Source organism: Chrysemys picta, chromosome 4, assembly GCF_011386835.1.
Source record: "Chrysemys picta bellii isolate R12L10 chromosome 4, ASM1138683v2, whole genome shotgun sequence".
NCBI classification, from domain to species: Eukaryota; Metazoa; Chordata; order Testudines; family Emydidae; genus Chrysemys; species Chrysemys picta.
In genome coordinates this window covers 140,864,634-140,886,150 of record NC_088794.1, presented here as the reverse complement: position 1 = coordinate 140,886,150, position 21,517 = coordinate 140,864,634, and the positions used below count along the sequence as shown (strand labels likewise).

The 21,517-nt window shown below is 41.1% G+C and overlaps 1 protein-coding gene across 2 annotated transcripts in view; it reads right to left on the bottom strand.

The window, feature by feature from the left end:
• KCNH5 (potassium voltage-gated channel subfamily H member 5) overlaps positions 1 to 21,517 on the bottom strand; it is a 223,105-nt gene that overhangs the window by 200,552 nt on the left and 1,036 nt on the right. For both annotated transcript variants that reach the window (XM_024105172.3, XM_005285878.5), the window contains exon 2: positions 5,033 to 5,156. In XM_024105172.3, the coding sequence (XP_023960940.1) occupies positions 5,033 to 5,156 (124 nt within the window). The remainder of the gene's footprint in view (positions 1 to 5,032; positions 5,157 to 21,517) is intronic.

Sequence of the window (21,517 nt, the reverse complement as noted above, 5' to 3'; positions counted from 1 at the left end):
CTCGGAGGGAAGCACCTGCCGCCGAATTCCCGCCGAAGAAGAAAGCGGCGCGGTGGAGCTGCCGCTGGAGTGCCCCGATCGCGATTGCCACTTTTTTTTTTTTTTGCTGCCACTTAGGGCGGCAAAAACCCTGGAGCCGGTCCTGCTGAAGGCTGGGTGAATGGCAAAGCGTGGCAGGATCCTAAACCAAAATTACAACCCTGTTTATCAAGGGGCATTAGATGAAAAGGGGCACAACAACATTATGCTGGCCAATGCCAGCTTGAAAAGGATTCACCCAAAATGAACAACGGCCACCAACTCGTGAATTAGAAGCTTCAAAAGTCTGCAAGTTAAAGCACAGCATCCTTTATAAAGAACCTCAATGGAAATGCCACAGGCCTGATTCTCATTCACAAGGCCTCTTTGTGCAGCCCTGACAGTATAAGGGGGCTTTAGTGTAAATGAGAAACCATCTCAATGTCAAGTTTAATTATTCTTGAACACTGACGTCCATTCACTAGACATACAGGGGTGAAATCCTGGCCCTACTGAAGTCAATGGGAGTTTTGCCATTGACTTCAACAGAGCCAGGATTTTACCCACAGATTTTTCATCCAACTTTAAACAGCAATAGATCAAACCAGGAGTGAATGTTTCCCTCACTCCCCTGAGACACTGAATTAGAATAGTGCAGCAGTTTTCCTGATAATGCTGCCTGTAAACAACCGGTTCAATAAAGATCTGTGGTCCCTTTGTGTACGGTTCCGCCAGGGCACACAGACTCACTCAAAATGCTAAGGGAACCCTGGAAAGCTCAGGTTTCCTCTGAAAACTGTGGGCCACACCCAGGCCTGAGCCAAGCTCTGTGGAGACAGGCAAGCCAAAAAGAGGAATGGAGCAGCCTCCAGACAATGCCAAATGTACAATGCTTGGGGCACCTCTGCTAACCAAGTGTTCAATGGGTGTGTGTTTTCATGAGTTCTTGCACAGAGGAATCAATGGCTACCAATGACCATTGAAATGATATTTTGAGAATACTACTAACAATACCATATCATTTTCAGAAAGGTTTTATAACAGCCAATTCTTTTAATTTACTCGGTAAGATCTAAATTTGCATGAGCACATATAAATACAAGAGAAATATTTATTTAAGTGCAATTTAAGCTCCTAGTGCAACTGGAAGTAAAGAATGTTTGCATGTGCAATTGCAGCCTAAATATGCCGAAACTGAAACTGCCCCTCAGGCCATCCCAGTTGTAATTTCATTGGGACACAATATTCATCAACTCACAAGTTTCCACCTGCTGAAAAATTGTGTCTGTGTGTGTGTGACAATGCTATTGTGTGCACAATTAAGCACACAATTTCTGGTGTGATATGTGCCAATCAAAAACATATTTATATCCCTATAGCTCAAAGCTCTGGTTGCCCAATTCTCATCTCCACTCTGGGTACTTTGTACCACTCAGTTGCTACAATGTGCCATAAAGCCAGTCGATCTGGCCAGGTGGGAACTGCTATTGCATAGGAGGTATCCCCAAGTGGTGTAGAGCTAATGTCGAGGCCCCTGGGGTGAGGGCCATCACTGTGGGTGCATCTCTATACTCTAGCTATTTCCAACTGCTGGAATAGCCACTTGGGGCTGCCAGCAGCCAGACATAAGTTTTAGAGCAGCCTCAGGTCTGCTCTAACTTACACTGGGGGACAAACTGGCTCACCTTCAAACTGACAGCCACAATAGTGGAATAAAACTATCTTTGTCCTCCACCACACTCAGGACCTGCACCAAGCACAGCTAAACTGCACCCCAAGAATCAGAGCCTAGAGTCTGAAAAGTTTTACATTATGTATCTCTCTGTATGTGTCTACATTTTTGTCCTGAAAAGCAATATAAATGTAACACCATAGCACTCTGATCCCATAGCATCAGAAATCTGCTTTGCTTTAATCCAGCTAATGCTATGCTATATATCAAATAATTCTATTTTGGGGACACATGATGTAGCAATCAGTCTTATCACATGTAGAGTGAGAACCCAATTTAGAAAATAAAATCTTATGTATCCTGTTGATTAAAATTACACCATCTATCAAAAAAACAGACATTTATTGGCTATCATCTTCACAATCCCTCTTTGATGTCATCTACTGTATTTCTCAACCTCAACACCACACGCTCAAGTGAGTAAACCCAAGAAGCCACAGTCCACCCAAAAACTGTTCTCTGTTTCATACAGCAGCACAACTTTTTATTAGAGAGTAGCTTCAAAACTGTTCCTGTCTGAAAAGGCATGCATTGGACGTTAAACCTGTTGGATAAGTTTTCGATCCCAGTCTCATACCCCATGGACCAGCAAAGACTGGAATTTCTGCTGAGGCAGCATTCCGAGACCCTGGGGCATGTGGAAATCACCACACTGCTCAGTGTAACTCAACCGGCTAAGGATCAGGCATGGAAAAGAGTCTGACCCAGTCTTTGAATGAAAAGGTGGTTGCTAAATAGACAGACTCTAAAGTGGATGGGTAGTTGGAAGTGACTGGAATGGGTTACCTAGGGAGGTGGTGGAATCTCCTTCCTTAGAGGTTTTTAAGGTCAGGCTTGACAAAGCCCTGGCTGGGATGATTTAGTTGGGAATTGGTCCTGCTTTGAGCAGGGGGTTGGAGGTCCCTTCCAACCCTGATATTCTATGATTCTATGAAGAGAAAAAAAATGGAGTCTATATTAGAAAGCAGCCCTGTCTACCCTACTAACCTCCTACTCAGGAGTAACATAAGAGTGACCTGGTGAAGAGGGCCAATACAATGGAGGTGTCTATTCTGGAGCTGGAAGATGTAATTTCCAGCTCAAAAAGCATGCTAGCTTCATCAGAGCTAGTGCGGGTATGTCCACTTGAGTTATATTTTCCAGCTTCAGTGCCAAACATCCATGGACCATTTTCATCATTGAAACAGGGTTTACGAGGGACTTAAATGGTCCACAGGCCTCATGCTGGCTCTCTCCATAGGGGTGAATTTAACCCCATATAAACTTTTACATCCTTAGAGAGAAAAGGTGGGAGACGGCTCCACATGTTATACCCATAGCACATAAACATACACAAAAACACTGCTAGGCAACAAACCTTCTGGCACCTTCACTATCTGAAGTATAATTGAGGGGGTATTTTTAATAGTATTTTAATAGGAGAATTCATAAGTCCTCATGTTTCAAAGGTGTTTAACTAAAATTTTCTTATATTTCTGTTCTGTACTTGTAATGGTTTTAATTCAGAACCACGGGAAAGAGGCTCAGCTGGCAGCAAGTAGCTTATATAGATGTGTTTCAGTACAAAGAAAACGTAGATGTGATCATGGGAGTGCAACAGGGCAATTCTATCAGTGCATCTGGGATGGCTGTGATGAGGTTGTCTCCGTCAGCCCCCATGAGTTTGTAAACTTGCTTGCTATTGCCTGTATTCAATATTGTATGGTAACATCACAAGCTTGTTCCTACACCATTGCCTGCAATAGGAAGCCTGAATACTTTCAGGAATCTTGGATTCCACAGGTTTCCCCTCCTCCTCAATAGAGAAAAGCAGAGCAGGCTACGTTTTCCCATTAGCAATGCGCTTATTGTCTTTTGGTGAAAATGGAATGGTAGTTAACGTACCGCACATATAGAGTCAGATTTGCTCCCTGGGTTGCTTCAGTTACCAGCAGTATAACCAGGTGTAGGCCCCGGGCAGCAGTCGCTCTGCCAGGATTGTTGGTGCACATGCTTTATGGGGCTTGGAGTTGGCTAACCCAGTCCACAGAAAGCATCTCCCAGGGATTCAGCGCTCTCCCAGAGCATCTCCCAGGCAGGGCTGGCTCCAGACACCAGCTTAACAAGGGAGAGGGGCAGCACCTGCGGCAATTCGGGGTGGCAGGTCCCTCACTCCCTCTAGGAGCGAAGGACCTTCCGCTGAACTGCCGCCGCCGATCGCGGGGTTTTTTTTTTTCCAATTGCTGCCACCGATCGCGGCTATTTTTTTTTTTTTTTTGCTTGGGGCAACAGAAATGCTGGAGCCGGCCCTGCTCCCAGGCACTCAGTTGAGGAGGCTAGGATGGATGTCCGGCCATAAATTAAAATTGGCCTCTCCTGGCAGACCACCAGACAAGGGGTGACAGTATGTCCACCTGCTCCTAGGGGTAACTGTCCCGATGGTGACAGAGAGTGCAGTTTGCACCTCAGTGTGCTCATGGGGTAGGCCTCTTGTGAGTCAATTAAAGCAAAACTATTAAAAATGTTCCACTTGTGTGTACTAAAACCCAATTTTTAAATATCCTACCATGTCTGCACGTCTCTTTCAAATTTATTACAGGGCCCGATTGTGACCTCACTGATGCTGGTGTAAATCAGGAGCAATTCCAAGGCAAAAGAGAACCTAGCCCAGAGTCTCTAAAATTTTCCTTTTCCACTGAAGATTTTTCTTCATTCCTGCCTTGCTCAGAACGTTTATACCATCAACAGCTGTTACAAGACAAGTCACAAATTCCTGAACTCAGGACCTGGAAGCTAATTAAAGGAAGAACTAGCTTGTTTTTTCAAAACATGGATGGCAGAAAATATATTCATTGGTAAATGTTATAAAGTAAAAACAAATCTATATTATCATCAGAAATATTCTCTTTTCATTTATAGCTCAACCCTACAACATGCTGAGCAGTCTGGCCCTGATCCAGCAAAAGCACATGAGCATGTACTAAACTTTAAGCACTCGATCAGTTCCATTGACTTCAGTGGATCTATTGAGGTCAATGGAACTACTCATGCACACAATCAGCCACGTGTTTAAGTGCTTTGCTGGATCAGAGACAAAGTACTCAGCACTGTGCAGGATCCAACCTTTATAGTTATAAATTCTATTGATTGCATTGGTACCTTAAATAGTTTATTGGTAATTTTGCAAACTTTTAACAGATCATTTTTAAATTAAGGCTTTCAAGATCATTTAAACATTTTAGCCGAGTACTAATTTTCACTCAATATAAATAATTAGTTTGTAAATATACAGAGGCTACGTACCTGCAAGTGCTACTCTTCTGCATGACGTCAGCTCGATGATATCCAGAGAGTTTACAAAAACCGTCATTACTATAAACTACAGGCCAGTCCACAATCTGGGCATTTCCCAGTAAAAAACTTGATTCTAAAAAGAAAAATAAGAGAGAGGAAGATTTGTAGTTAACCACCATGTAAGGTTAAATAATCCTTGTGTTATAAACCAATTGCAGACAGTTATTCATATGGATAATATCAATCGGATCTGAGTTTAACAGATAACTGAACAAATTAAAGGCTCTAAAAAAAGGATATGCCATTATAAAATGAAAAGTTACATTTGATTGGACAGGATTTGTTCCTAGTATGGCTTGAAGCTTCTTTCACCTAAAAGCACTAAAACAAGCCCCAGCTCTTAAACAATTCATACAGTAAATTCTAAGAATCACCTATTATCAACATCTGATGAGGATATTGTGCCTTGATATCAACCTTGAACTACATTATAAATTGTTTATTTATGTGTTAAATGGTCAGTGTGCCTAGCATTGATGACAGGCATGTTGCATAATAAGACAAATAAAACACTGTGCTTTTCACAGTTCCCAAAGTGTTTCACACAATTATTCAGAGACAGCCATCTCTGGGGTGGAGGACAGCAGCCAACACGCAGAAAGAAATTTGCACAGCTATGCACTGTGCTATATCACGCCTATAATGGCAGATAATAGATAAGCTGAATGGAACTCTAATATAGTGATGGGAAGCAAGGAAAGTAAAAAGTTCAAGGCTGAGATTAGAAAAGAAAACAACATTGTAGATACAGACTGGAAACATCTATTTTATGACATAAAAGGAGGTGTTGGCTCTGGTTAATTCTATCAGCCTATATCAGTTCCTGTAAATATGCTAATATTTGCAGTGAGTATTTTCAGGAGGCTGACCCCATGTTTAAATATTGCTTCAATCATCCGTTCTTTTAGTCAGTGCCTACAGCTCATATACATGAATTGGCACAAACATATTAGGAGCTAGTCCTAAAACAGTCTGATTCACCAGTTTGGAACGACGTTCCTCCAAAGCTCCTTTTAGCAAGGTGTTTCTGAAGCAGGAAATATCCATTTTCTTCAGCTGTACTGTCACAGTGTTATATGCTCATCAGCAATGCAAACATTTCTAATATTGTTCCTGTAACCATGTTCTCCCTATAGTCTAAAACAGAGGTTCTCCGTTTATGACCCAGGGTCATCTTTGAGCATTGTGTAAATGTGTTTTTACTGCGGCCTCGGAGCTATTCAGTAACTTTCACCACTGGAGTGGTGCAAAAAAACTAATGAAATGTAGCCATTAAAAGTCTCTAATGTACAAACTCAGTGATGATACAGGTATCTTCTTATCAGCACAGGTATTGTCCAAAAAAAGTCCAAAGGGGATTTTTTAGCAGCTGTCGTTATAATAGTGAAAGGATAATTATGCCTACTGCTTTTGTTTATTGATATATTTACCTTACTTTCATATCAAAGAGCGATAATTTGTGTTTTTAATAAGTTCTACACTGCACTCTTTCGTATGGTTTAGAGGCTTGAATGTAGAGTATATAATCCAAATAGTATTCTATCCAACATGGTAAGTATATTGGAAAATTTTTGAGTTTTTATATACATCTCTCTCAAATATTTTACAAACTTGAATTTAGAAAAAAAATCTGAAGATACATATTTTCCCTTGTGAAAATCTAATAAAGACAGAATGATGTAAGGATAGAGCTTTGGGTTTCGTGAACTTCAACCTTTTTAGATTCGTATAATTAGTCTGAGTTCACCCAAAAATCTTTTTTATCCCAAGAGGGAGTCAATATTTTTTAAACTTGTTTTTCTACCTAAAGGGAAGCAAGTGGCCAGGTCCATGACTGGAGCAACTATGCATACCACAAAACAAATAAATAAATACATAATATTGGATGACAATGGAAGCTTTGCTATTGACTTCAATAGAGCTAAGATTTCACCCACTGTACTGATACTCCAGGTATTTTTTCCTCTTCCCTCTACTTTCTACACAGCGTATCCCTGTTTGTTACCCTCTCTGCACCATTTCCCCATTATTATCTAATTGGACTTTCTATTCTTTCTCTCTCTCTCACACACACACCCTGACTAAGCAGAACATTAGTCCAGTAATGTTTGGGTGTGAATTCAACTTTTAAACCCAGGACATTTAGATGGGTGTAACAAGTGTGTGCATCACTAATTGCTGGGGCTGTAAAAAGGGATTAAAGAACTGCATGGTGAGGACAAAAAAAAAAAAAACATCCCAGGACTGTGACGAGCGAGTGTAAAAGAGATGGTCACGCTTTGGAGACGTAACCAGAGTTCTTTTCTGCACCACTGTTTTATTTTGGCAGCCCTACCGGAGTACTAACAGAACCTTATCCGTAACACCCCCCGCCATTTCCAATTCTGAATATGACTGTTCCCATGGGACAGTTTTTAATTTTATCCAATGTATCTGCATATCAGCCAAACCCCTCTCCCCCATTAGAACTGATGAATGGTCTTCACAACATTCACCCCAATTAACTCCTCTCAAGTGAGCACAGTTCAGAGTTGGTGCAGGACTTAAACGTTCCCATGTGAGGAAAATCCTACTTGGGAGAGACTGTGTGAATCTACAAGTATTACATGAGTGTTGAATCAAAAACAGGATTGATTTTGCGCACACACAAAAAATACTCATTTTCTATACCTATCTTCCCTAAGATGTTCTAGACACTTAGAAGTAAGAAACACCTTATATGAAAACAGGAGTGTCCTCCATTCACCAGAAGCGAACCCACTGACATTTCTATTGTATCCATCTTTCAGCAGAATCAGATATCCAAATATAAAATCATTCAGGGATATCATGTGGATTTGTGACACTCCCTGGAGGATCTGAGATTCATAAACCAATAAACAGATTACATAGATATGTAGTCTTATCATTTGTGACAGAGATAATCTTGATCCTATATTCCTGTTATGTAACTGTTTCAGAACACAATGTACACAGCATAAGAGGCATGTCACAGCCAAGAGCAGACATATGGCATGCCTGATATTAAATTTTTGGACTTTTACAGCATCTTACATCCGAAGATCGCATAGTGCTCAGAAAGCACTAATTAACAAAGCCTGACCAAACCCACGGGAGATAGGAAAGCAGCATTGACTTTGGGTTATTGTTTTGTTTTTGCTTTATTGATTTTTCATTAAAAACAAAAAAAAAGTAAACGTTTAGCAAGAGGCTGAATTTAGTACAATGATCATTGTAACAAGCATCAGGCCAAAGACAAACAAATATACAAGTCTCCTGCTTTGTGTATTTAGCGTCTTCTCTTTACAACTTTGACAAAGGAAAGAGCCTATAGATATACCAATGCAATCTGAAAAATGCTGATTTAGTAATGACATCCTGTCTGAGTCTTCTTATATCATAACCACATTAATGCATGTGTATAACACCAACCTGTCTTTTTCCCCCATTTGATTGCTGATAGAGTTATTTTCTCCATCAAAGCTGCGTTTGACAATCTTCACATTACTTCTGCAATTTTGTCAGAACAAAACCCTAAACAGTTTTTTTGCTAGACACCAGAGTTTCTACAAATAAAGCAGGGTTAGCTACCCCTAGTCAGTGCTGGAGACAACGCCAATCATCAGCTAACCTGTCCCATATATTTTTTTTTCTTGACACAAATTCTAAAAATACCATCAAGGCATGTGCAAAGGTCTTTCAACAGTTCTGAATACAAAGATGGGACCCTCTCCAAGCATCTGTGAATTAAATGAGTCTTTCTGCAAACAGCAGGAAAAGGGCACCGACATGTCTTCTAGTATCAAGAGATGAAGTACTCAGGACACAGAAATATAATACACCTCCGCTTTATTCAGAGAGTAGTATTAATGAATTATGCACTGGTGGAGAACTAAAGGCACAGATTTGAGTGACCTGCACAAGGTCACACCCCAAAACTCTGGCAGCGATTGTACCCAGGAGTCCTTGCTTGTCTTAACCCTCTGTTTTAACTGCTAATATATTCTGAAATGTTTCGAATTTTTGCACCCCATTTTATTTCGTTTAGAATCTAACCTCTTGGTAACAATAGACATAACTGAACAAAGGGTACAGCATAGCAGTTTATGGGGGTTTTGCCGGGTTTGAGATGTGAAGCTTTGGATCACATTGTCAGAGATATCTAATGGAGGACGAACATTTAGGTTTCTGCAGCGACTATGAGCAAGGTTTGGTCCTAACGGCCAGTCTGGGACTAAAGTTACCTATTTGCTGAGGCAGATTAAGGTTTCCTGGAGCCCTGGACCAGAGCAAGTGGGGAGCCCCTCCCCACCGCTTCTGCCTGTGACCCTGCCCCTTTCCGCTCCTTCTGCCTGCAGCCCCACCCCTTTCTGCCCCTTCCCTGGGGGCAGGGCCCATCCTTGTTCCACCCAGGGTCCTCCCCATTCCACCCCCCCAACCCCTTTTACTCCGTTCTGCCCTACCCCCATTGCAGCCCCAAGACCAGAGAAGCTCTGTCCCTGCACCAGGGGGTCCACCACAGGGGTCCGGGTGCTGGGGCTTCCCCCACCACTGCCCACATTTCTGGGCACTGAGGCTTCTCCCGCCTTGCCCGCTTCTGCCGGAGAGCAGGGTTGGGCACCGGGACTTCCCATGCCGCCCCGTGGCTTCTGCCAGGGATGGGTGGGAGGCACTGGGGCTTCCCCGTCCCGTGGCTTCTGCTGGGATTGGGGGCCGCTGGGGGGGGGGGTGTCTTCCCCTGCCCCATCTGCCCGGCGGTGCTGCTGCTGGGGAAGGGGGTTGGGGCATGAGGGCTTCCCCCACCCAGCGCTGCTGCTGCGGGGCAGGGGCAGGACATGGGGGCTTCCCTCGCCCTGCCCACCTGGGGGCCAGGGCTCTGGGTTTACAGTGCCTGGCAGCAGATTTTTTCCAGGGCCCCACAATTGGCTGGGGCCCCTGGGCCCGGGCCCCATTGGCCCAGTGGCTAATGCGCCACTGCCTATTTGGCCTAGTTACAAAATTATACAACCTACCTACCTGAGGAATTTCTAGACCATCCATCGTTTCCAAGATTAAGATTTACACAGAACTGACCAGAGTGGATTCTGCTCTCCACCTCCCTTTATATCTTGCTGGTTACACTTGCTGGGGAGTTAGCTTTGTTCGTTTCTTTTTCATGTTCAGTACTTGCAGGACAGCTTTGGTCAAAACTAGTACTATGGTGTGCTTCATGTTCAAAATACAGTCAACTTTGGGTTCATTCTAATCTCCTCTGACAGGCTGCTCCATATAGCCAAGGGCCATTAGCACTGTGGCTAAAACGTTGTCCAAGAAGAATTTCCCAGGACGCTGGCAATGGAAGAAGGCATTTTTTGCCTCTGCTAACATTTGGTTAGTGATAAAACTTCAGACTACTTTGATAAGCAGAGTGAGGGCAGTATTCTGGCTACCTCCTTAGGCAGTTTTCCTCTACCTACCAGTGCCCCTGTGTCAGCTCCAATGGATTTAGAGTCCAGGGATTAAAAGGTTTCGATTGTACACACACATCAATGTACCAGAAGTTTAGTGGGGCATTCAATCCCCACTTGGTACAAACTGTGTTCTTAGATTAATTTATATTTAGTTTAGTTTTGTAGAGTTTGGGGAATTTTAATTTCAGTGTTACTTAGGTTTCTTTGTGTTGGTTTTAATTAAATGAATCAATACAATTAGCAAATGCTATGCACTAATATATACATATATAATTAGAATGACAAGAGCCCTACAATAAAAGGAAAAAAGAAAAGAAAAAATACAGAAACACTTACTTACATCTACCTCTGTATTTCTATCACTAATATTTTATACAGGTTATATTTACCTAAAAAAATTTTAAAGCAGAATTTAACCCTATAACTTTCCTGTACATGTACGACAAACTAATAAAACAATTCCTTGCACAGCATGAGGTTACTCACATGAGCTAAGATAGTAGGATCAGGACCACTGTGTGTAGTCAGCCTGTGGAATTCATTGCCAAAGGAGAGGCAAGCTGTCCCGTACACACTAGCTTTTAAAAGAACTGGATTATTTTATGAGCTATAAAAGTGATCTGATGTTCTGGATGGTGAGGGTACAAGTAAACAAATCCTTGATAAAATATGGGTAATTTAAACTCATGTAAACTAAGTGCTGCATGGTATGGCCCAGACAGGAATATATTTTCCTTCCATGTACAGCAATGCACAACTTGCCAGGCACATTATGGAGGAGGTGGAAAAGTGGGGAACACTTGCATCTGGCCCATTCAATATTGGCCAATGCTGAACACCAAATACTACAAGATGTGATAGACTCTGATCCAACATCGGAATGTAGGAGCCGAGAATTTCCCAGTTAGCTAACTGGCAATAAATCATTATTTGAAAAGATTCACATGCAGCTAACTTTAAAACTTCCACAGTTATTAAGTTAAAATATCTATTAGTGTATTCCCTCTTGCTTGAATGTAATTGATAGGGTTACCATATCTCATAAATAAAAAAAGAGGACCCTCCACGGGCCCTGGCCCCACCCATTTCCCCACCCTAGCCTCGCCCCAACTCCGCCCCTTCCCCACCCCTTCCCCGCCCTAACTCCGCCCCCTCCTCCCTCCCACTCCCAGCCAGAGGGAAAGGGCTGCCCCAGGGCTACCGGCTTCAGGGTTTGCCGGGCAGCCCCCAGACCCTGCGCCCCCAGCCGGCGCTTCCCCAGCGCAGCTGGAGCCTGGGAGGGGAAGCGCCCAGCCGGGGGCGCAGGGTCTGGAGGCTGCCTGGCAAACCGTGAAGCCGGTAGCGCTCGGGCAGCCCGGCTCTTAAACAGAGCCGAAGAGTCGGGGAGGAGCAGAGCCGCCATTTTCCCGGACATGTTCGGCTTTTTGGCAATTGCCCCCGGACGGGGGTTTGACTGCCGAAAAGCCAGACATGTCCGGGAAAAAGAGGACGTATGGTAACCCTAGTAATTGATGTGCTGAAAATGCACTTTCATTTTACATCTCCTTTGAGAAACGTCCATTTTTATGATGTCTAAGCTGGTCTGATGGCACTGGGTCCACCAGGCATTTTTCCCACCCCCATCTTGTTAGTGTGCTGCAGAATGCCTGAAGCAAAGTTCTGTAGGATGTATATATTCCTTTAATAGATACTTCTAAAACATTGATGACTATAGGAGAACAGGAATGCAGGTCTCAGGCAAGAAAGAGTTCCTAGCATCTCAGAAGGGTCAGCAGCCCTTTTAATGAGCTAACATTACTCTCGTATTTACAAACTTTAATACAGATGGCAAGCAACTGTACTACTGAATGTTAGCAAATATTCCACCTTTTGCTAGCACTGTTACTTGTAAAAATCAAATATATTTTAAGTTTCTCATGCTTCTATTTTGCACATAAGCTCCTTCATATAAAAAGGTAGGAGACTATGTAGTACAGCACCAAACCTTTAATATTATCTACACAATCTCACAATAGCTAATGTTCAGCTTTGTTCTGAACCTGGGAACCTTGTTTTTAAAAAATGAGCACAATGTTCAAGTAATTTTTTTTAACAACAAAATGCCCAAAGCGGTGTAAAAATACACGTTACATAATGATGGAAAAGCAAGAACAGCTAAATCACTCTAGGAGAAGATGTGTTTAACCAAGTGAAGAACATCATCTCTGCTCGTCTTGTCTTAGAAATACTCAAGTACAATTTGTAAAAATCACCATTTCATATTTACATCTCCTCCCAGGAGAATATGCAACTAATCTTTTAAGGAACCAAACTATGTCAGAAGAAGGAGATATACAAAATCAAAGACTCAGTTACACAACCAAAAATGAAAAATAGGAAAAAATAAGAAAAGAAAAAAAACACATCTTCCCATCTGAATAGATTTATTATCCAAATCAATTTTACAAGCACGGCACTTCCAATCCAGACAGAGCACAGCCAGGAACTGACAGGCTGTGTGAAAATGCCTGGAATTCTGTTTCAACTTTGGCTTGCTTCTTAACTCTCTTATGAGAATCCCAAACCACTTACGTGACTGTCAATCAACTGTCCCAATAACTAAACCAATATCAGCATAGCCCTGCAATCTGCACTACCGCCTCTTGGAAAACTCATGAGACTCTGTACAAAATAAAAACCTTTCAGATGCCCCCCTTTATATTTGATTTCCTTTTAGCCAATCTAATTAAGCCCTGACACAGACAAATAATGATATTCTATTGAATTTAGTCAACGGAGCCAGCTACACACTCACGGCATCGCACACAACCATACAGAATACAATAGATAATCCTGATCCTGCAAGCTGACCTGCATGGGCAGAGCCCTACTAAAGTCAAGGGGGCTCTGTGCAGGTGCAGCAGTCTTTCCATGCGGAACAGTTTGCAGAATCAGGGGGCCAAGCTTGGGCATGGTGCTATAGATGAGCCATTACGCTGATACCACAAACCTCCTTATGACATTCTTAATCTGTACAGTAAAGGTCGTTCTACATTTTCTAATACAGTGTTGTTGTTTTTCCCTCCTGCCTTTTAAATATGTAGAATCATGTCAGTCTTTTCAAATTCATCCAAACCTAACTCCTGAGATCTGTTTGACAGATTCATCACAGAACAATTTCCTGCTTCAGATATTTATTTGTACTATTGTTGTTAATATTTATATTACAATAGCAAACTGAGGACAACTCATGATTGGTTCACCATTGTGCTACAAGCCATGGCCCTGCCCCAAAAAAGCTGCTCATCAAAAATTATAAAATTGGGTACACAGATATATGTTTCACTGTATTATCACCATGTAGTTTGTATGACAGCTATGAGCATGGCAGTTGTCAGCAATTTCCAAGGCAAACACTAAAAGGAAAACATTATAATCTGCATTTAACTTATTGTCCAAACATTCAAAAGTTAAACTGGTTGCTACACAACAGGCCTAGTCTCATGTATGTTCTGATACTTCACTCTTTACTGAGACAAATTTCCCACCTACCTCAACAGGTGTTTACATCAATAAAGAAAACAGGTTGTCCCCCTTGGTTGTCTGAGAAGCTATTTTATTGCATGATGGCCATAGATTTTACACTGCTTGCCTTCTAAGGCCACATCTATACGTACAGCGTTGCTGAGGCACGTGTGGTGAAGACGCGCTATACCGTCGGCATAAAAAAACCCACCTCCGCAAGCAGCATAAGCTATGCTGGCAGGAGAGCACTTTGTGCACACAAACACTTACATCACTGTAACTTATGTCGCCAAGGGGAGTGGAATATATATACCCCGAGCGACATAAATTTTGCCTACATAGGCTGTAGTGTAGACATAGCCTAAATGATTTACATTAGTTCAAACCTTTCCCAGTTACCTTTTTACATGTCACAGACATCAACAAACTACCCATAAAACGTCCAATGAGACGGTTCTCTATTAAAATTATGCGCACTGCAATTGGACCAAATCCAGCCTGCCTTGTTTACCTGGGTAGTCCCTTTAAATTCAAAGGGAATGCTCATAAGAGGAAGGCAAGCAGGATTTGGTCTATTTTGTATGAAAATGTGTATTTCAAAAATAAATACTAATTTGCTACTAATCGCCACTTATCTGAAAGTATTATGGAATCTGCAGAAGCTGAAAGTGAAGGCGTTTGGAAGTTATGTAAGAAATGGAAATCTTTTATACCATCTTATACCACTAAGGTACGTTTTTACATGGTAATTAACAAGAGAGCAAAACCTGGGGGTGGGGGGAACTCCTTTGCCATTTATAGTGCTACAAAATATTGTATCCCAGGGCCAAGATTTTCAAAAATAGGAGCCTAAATTTAGGATCTTAGATCCATAGTTAAGGCGAATTTTGCAAAAGACATGTTTAATTTTATGCATGTGAGCATCCCATTAAAGTCAATGAGACTATTCATGTGTATAAGCACATATTTAAATATTTGCAGGACCAGGGCCTTCTTGGGACCTACCTACTTCTCATCAGTGCTGAGCATCCAGCCTCTCCCATTACAAGCAAAGGGAGCTGTTGAGTGTGCAGCACTCTTGAAACTCAGGCAAGATCCTAAATATGGATTTAGGATCCCAACTTTAGTCTCCTCGTTTGGAAAATCTTGGCCCCTAATTTTAGATGTACATAGGACCTAATCCTGAAAACACTTACACATGTAACTACCCATGTGAGCAGTCCCACTAGCCTCAATGTATTTATATTTCAAGAAATTTGTTTTGAGAAAGAACAATGATGTCTGATTTTCACACTCTAATTTGTGAGAAAGACTGACAATGTTTTGAAAGCTAAATGCCTTGCACACCAGGCATTAGGCCCCAATCCTGCAGTCCTGACTTGATCAAAACTCCTAATGAAGTGGCTGGGATTGCTCACAAGTCAATAGGATCAGGCTTGTAATTTCAAACGTGTACTGTTCTCAGGTCCACGTGGTAGAGCTCAACTCCGAACTTGATCATACCATCCTAACTCAGGCAAAACTCCCCTTTACTCCAGTGAGATTCCCTCCCACTGGGAGCCAGGACTGCAGGATTGGGTCCTAATACCCATTGAAAGCGTTTATCTTTCAAAATATTGTCGGTCAGTCACACAAGCTCCCAAGTACGTGAAAACCACATAACTCTTTTGTCAAAACAAATTTCTTGAAATGCAGTTTAACTTGAAAGAATTATTAGCCCACAACATTACCCCTTATAGATTCCCATCAAACAGAAAATAATGTTTTATTCATTTAAAAAAATCCTGTGTTTCAGGCACTAAATGCTGGCTAGCCACCAAGTAATACAGTGATAAAGTAGGCAAACTACATGCATTTCCCATTCAATTAACTTTCTTACATTTCTTGTTCGTTATATAGCTCGTCCAGTAACAACAAACTAAATGTTTACTCTAAAAGGCAATAATTTCATTTTACTGTTTTCTTTCAGATTGAAACACCCATCTGTAGATGCAATAACACTTAGAGCGCCCTCTTGTGACATATACTGAATGCTGTTCTCCCTGAATAGAGGTAACAATCCCTCTTCCAGAGCAGAATCCAGCTGTCAGTAACGTGAAAGAAAAAGTATTTACAAACATAAAAGATATCTTCATTATAATCCAGCCAATCAAATATCAGTAGAAAAAACCTAGCTCTTCCCTTAGCCAACAAAATGGTACGTACGCATTTCTAAACTATTAAATTGGTATCCATTTTTCATGATCAAATGTTTTACGTTTATTTTTTTTAAAAAAAACACTATAAATATTGAAAAGGTGTAGTTGTTTTATATATAAAATTCCCCCTGGTTTCAACAGGAGTCACAGGCACTTAAGGCTTCAGGATCGGGCCCAGCAAAGGACAGTCTCCTGGGCAAGAAGGGGGTGTCTGGGATAGACAGCACTGCTCAACAATTTACTGCAATCATTATATAAGTTCAGATTCAAAATCCATCCTCAGGCAGACTTATAAATGCAACCCAAGAATTTAATCAAATTCCAGTTGTAATCATCTGGATATTTCAATAGTAACGCTGTGCATTTCAAAAGCTAAATGATCCACTAATTATAATAAATGTATTAGACCAAGTTCATCAGTGACCTGACTGCAATGTAGCCAAACGAGTTAGACCACAGATTAATTTGGCCACTGGTTTATAGCCCTTGTGCTTAAGAATTTAGGTACTTGTGAAAGGTGTTCAGCCCTAGTATTTCTACTAACTTGTCGTAAAGAATTTTCAGAATGGAGAGGTCAAACAAAAATCCATTTAATTATTGAGAGTTTTTTCCCTTATCAGACTTATAAGGCATCAGACAACTCCTGATGGATAGTTTGAGGGACAGAAGCGGGGAGCTGACACCGATTTACGTATATATATTTTCAATATTTAAAATGAATGTATATAAAAGGTTACATATATGATCGTACACCTTTCCCCTCCCCCTTTGAGTGTCACTTGTCTTCTTAGCCCCAGACCCTGCAACTGGTTCTGCAAGGGGCAGTTCCTTTCACATATGTGGAACCCCCCTGACATCACAGTGCCCCATCAGGGAACAAGGTCCCTATGGATCTGATTGCAGGATTGTGGCATTAAATTGTAAGTTCTTCAGGGCAGAAACCAAAGTGAAATCCTGGCCTCACTGAAGTCAATGGCAAAACTCCCACTTCCTGCAGTGGAGTCAAGTTCTCTCCCCAAGTCTTCATATGTGTTTGTACAGTGCCTAGCACAACAGAACCATGCTCCTGATTGGGCCTCTAAGTGTTAATGCAAGAGAAGTAATAAATAATAATGGTAATTAGAACTCTTGGTCTTTAAAGTAGGGCTTGCTCCCCTGCAAACTATTTTTGCTTTCTATTGCATCCTGCTGAGAAGTCCCAGAGTAAACTAGTTACAAACCTGTACATTTTTATGTAACCAGACTGTGTCCTAAACACAGGTTTTGGACTTTACTCATGAATTATGCAAAAGGAGAAGATAGACAGCGAGGACAAATTTCTCCTCTCTTTATTGACACAGCTCAACTCGGTGCTCAGCTTCAACATTTTGCTTTCCCTGCGTGTCGTACAGAAATGGGCTGGAGCTGAAAACTTCAGCTCTGGAATCAAAGCTGTGGGATGTCTGGATCCAGGTCCCATCTCACGTGCTTATGTCAGTGGAAGCTCTGCACATTTTGGGGAACCAAAAAACCAAAGGTATGCACTACTGTGATGAGCTGAGAGGAAGATTTTGCCCTAAGAAAGAAAAGTCCTTTTCAAAACCTCAAATTCTAATAAAGGTAAAAGAAAACATCAGTGATTTGTTCTAACACAGTACTCTCAACCCCAAAAAAATTCTCTCGGCGAGAGGCGGAAGCGGAGTTGACGGGGGAGCGGCGGCAGTCGACCTCGCGCCGTGAGGACACGAGATATGTCGACTTCAGCTACACTATTCTCGTAGCTGAAGTTGTGTATCTTATGTTGATCCCCACCCACCCCCAGTGTAGACCAGGCCTACGTGAAACCTCATTTACCAGGGATTAGCATGCTTACAATGGGAAAGGATAACGAACCGGGGAATCTATTCATTTGCTCATTTACTTCAAGTTTCTTATAACCATAAGCAAGGGGGAAGGCATCAACACATGGCAAAAAAAAAAAAAAAAGCACAGGTACACGGGGCCTGGCCCAAAGCACAAACAGGTCAGTTGAACCTGTTTGTGGGTTGACTTCATTGACTTCAGTGGGCTTTGGATCAGGCCCTTCATGGGCTTTTTGTTTTGTTTTGTTCCTGAAAAATGTACTGACTGAGTACATTGATAGTATAGCAGAATGACTAGCTTAGGCAATATCAGTTGTGGCTGGATGAACAATTTGTGAAGAGGCCCAGAGTTACCATCCTCTGGGAAATCCTTTTCAAACTACCTGATGGAGCAATTTGGTGCTGTCCAAAAGGCAAAATAATTGGCTCTTCAAAAGTACTCTACAAGCTCCAGGATGAAAAGTCACCCCTGGCAAAGCTGATTTAGAAGAATTCAGAGCGGGGGGGGGGATAATGCTACCAGAAATAAATGAGGTCACCCCAGATCTTCCCATACTTTTCAACTGGGGGGTATAATTTTAACCAAGGGTTTCTGGAAGTCCACTCCAGCATATGGATCATGGAAACACAGTGGCCAATACATTTCTTTGTACTGTATATGCGTTTTCACTCTTTTCATGAGATGTCTCTTGAGTCTAATCTATTTTGTAACCAAAACTGGGGGAAGGGAAAGGTTCTTGAGCTTCCTAAACAGAAAGTTTCCAGTTCATGCTAAAATCAACCATATGACTGTTTTTAACACCAAGGTCTATCTACCACACTCAATCTGTGCACAAAACTCCCACTGTCAAAAGGCAGAGTCAGCATGAATGTCAACTTTATAAAATTACTGTAATTCTGTATATAAATGTTCAGTTGTTCAATCAAAATATATGGCCATAAAGAAGTCTGATGGGATTTAATATGTGATGAGAAATCACAAACAAAAATAGCATTATTTAACCTAGAAAGAAATTAGAGGGGACTAGATTGAGATATTCAAAATATTGAAGATTATAATAAAAAAATAAGCCCTTTTTGTTTACTCTGTTCTGTGACAGTGAAGGGTGACTTGAAATCTGTGAGTACAGATATAATAAACAAAAATCAATATTACTTCACAGGGTGTATAGTCCTGCTTGCCTTATACTGACTACAGACAAGACTATGAGAGCAGGATTTGGCCCACTCAAGAGCCATTCATTATGGCCCATGCAATATAGAACTAACTGCTAATGAAAGATGTCATGGAATCCAATAGTGCTGCTGATTTCCAAAAAGCATGAATAATGTTATGACCATGACAACGTGAGTCATTAAGTGAAATAAAAATAATCTAATCTCATGCTTCAGGGTATAAAACTGATTACCTGCATGAGCTAGGAAGACATTCCCAACCCATCCATCAATGTACAATTGGCTTGGTGCATTATGGAAAGTTGTTGTATTCCTCCAGCATCAGATATCAGCCACTAGAGGAGGCAGATTAGAGGAATCAGTGGTTTGATCCCATATGGCAAATCCCATGTTCCCATTTTTGGTCAAATTTAAATTAGATGGAAAATAAAGTATTTTTAAAAGTACAATTTAAAAAACCTACTGAGCTTTTCTATTTTTTTGGTACCTTAAGCCTTACTAAACTTTCATTAGGATATCCAAGTGACCTAATTAGAACAAGAGATTAAGGGTTCTGTTGCCAGCCCTGCCACTGATTTCCTGTGTAACCTTGGGCACAACAATTGAACTGCCCATGCCTCAGTTTACTCATCTTTAAAATGGGATGCTAATGCTTATTTGTACCTCCTTGATCTGCTTGTGAAGTGTAATTATAATTCATTCAATGCTTTGAGATCCTCAGAGGAAAGGTGCTATATACAACCGTATTATTTAATCTTTCATTTAAAATTCTGGCGAGTACACTGTTGCAAGAGACCCCTACTTCCCGTGATCGTACCGCTATAGAACTTGACACGGAATCAGCAGCCAAGCAGAGCATTTGATATCGGCAATACAAGAGGAAGAAAAAGATAAAAATATTTGCTGGTTTATTATGAAGCTGACATTTTAAAACCAAGAACAACATTCTTTGACCAACAATTTCTAGGTCCCAGTTCTGCTCCCATTGAAGGCAATGGCAAAATTCCCATGGACTTCAATGGGCGTAGAATCAGCCTCCAAATTCTTCATCCGACATCAGTGTCAAACCCAACAAACTGTACCACTTAAGGCAGAAATATGAAATGAACTTAGCACAGCGCAACTGAAGGCATGGAAAGAACTACTGCTCAGCTGGACTTCAGATAACATTAGAATATGTGTTAATGATACATTCTGCAATTTTTTAAATCACTTTCCTCTCCTCTGTCCCTCTTTCTGATTCATGTTACTAGATTAACGCGGACATTGGCAGCACATAAATGGTCAGTGTTAGCCATCACGTTGCTGATCTAAACTTTTGTATGGTATCAATAGGCCAAATTCTGAGGTCCTTTTTCCATTTTTATTCATACAAGCTCCCACTCACTTCAATAGAAATTTGCCTCAGTAAAGACTAAGCAGGAGGTCAGAGTTTAGCCCAAAGTATCATCTGTGTTTTGTTGGTGGGATGATCTGTACCCATTTCATTATTTTAATGTGTGATATTCCTGAACGTGTTTCCTAATGCGCTGCAAGGGTAAAATAGATTCCAGAGGCAATGAATAATTTTATGGCCATGGAATTTTGAAAACCAACAATCCTGTCATTATATATATATATATATATAACAGAGGAGTCAGCGGGTGTGGAACTGCAGACAATACTCGGCATGTTTGCACAGCTACGGGATTACCACCACCCAAGTCACTGTAAATCCTAACAGCACCTTTGCAACAAAAATTAGTGTTAAAGTGTTACAAAACTCTATGAGCTTTAGACCACAGAACAACAAAAGAAAGATAAAAAGTGCGCCTTTAGGTAGACCCATTTTTAAAGACATAGAATGAATTAAGTATATAGTTAATATATAGTTTCAAAATATGTTTTTGATTATTTATTCACAGAACCAGTTCACAAAAACTCAAAGTATTTAAATGCAATTAATAATAAATAATAATAATAATAAAGTTGGCATGCACTAAAGAAGCTATATGGAGGGGGGGGGGGTACCAGATGAAGAACAGCAAATGCTGGATAGATCAGATATCTACAACTACAGGTAAATTATGTTCTCTACAGAAATTATTTTTATGGGAAATTAACAGCATAGTTTGCTGTTCGTGGAAATGCACACTCACAAACATACACTTTTTCAGTTTAATTAAATAAAGACAGAAAGTGGTGGCTGAACAATTTTACAATAAAAGTATCTTCTCTAATTTGTCAACTGTGTCTATTATCGCGGTCAGTGTGGGACACTCTTTT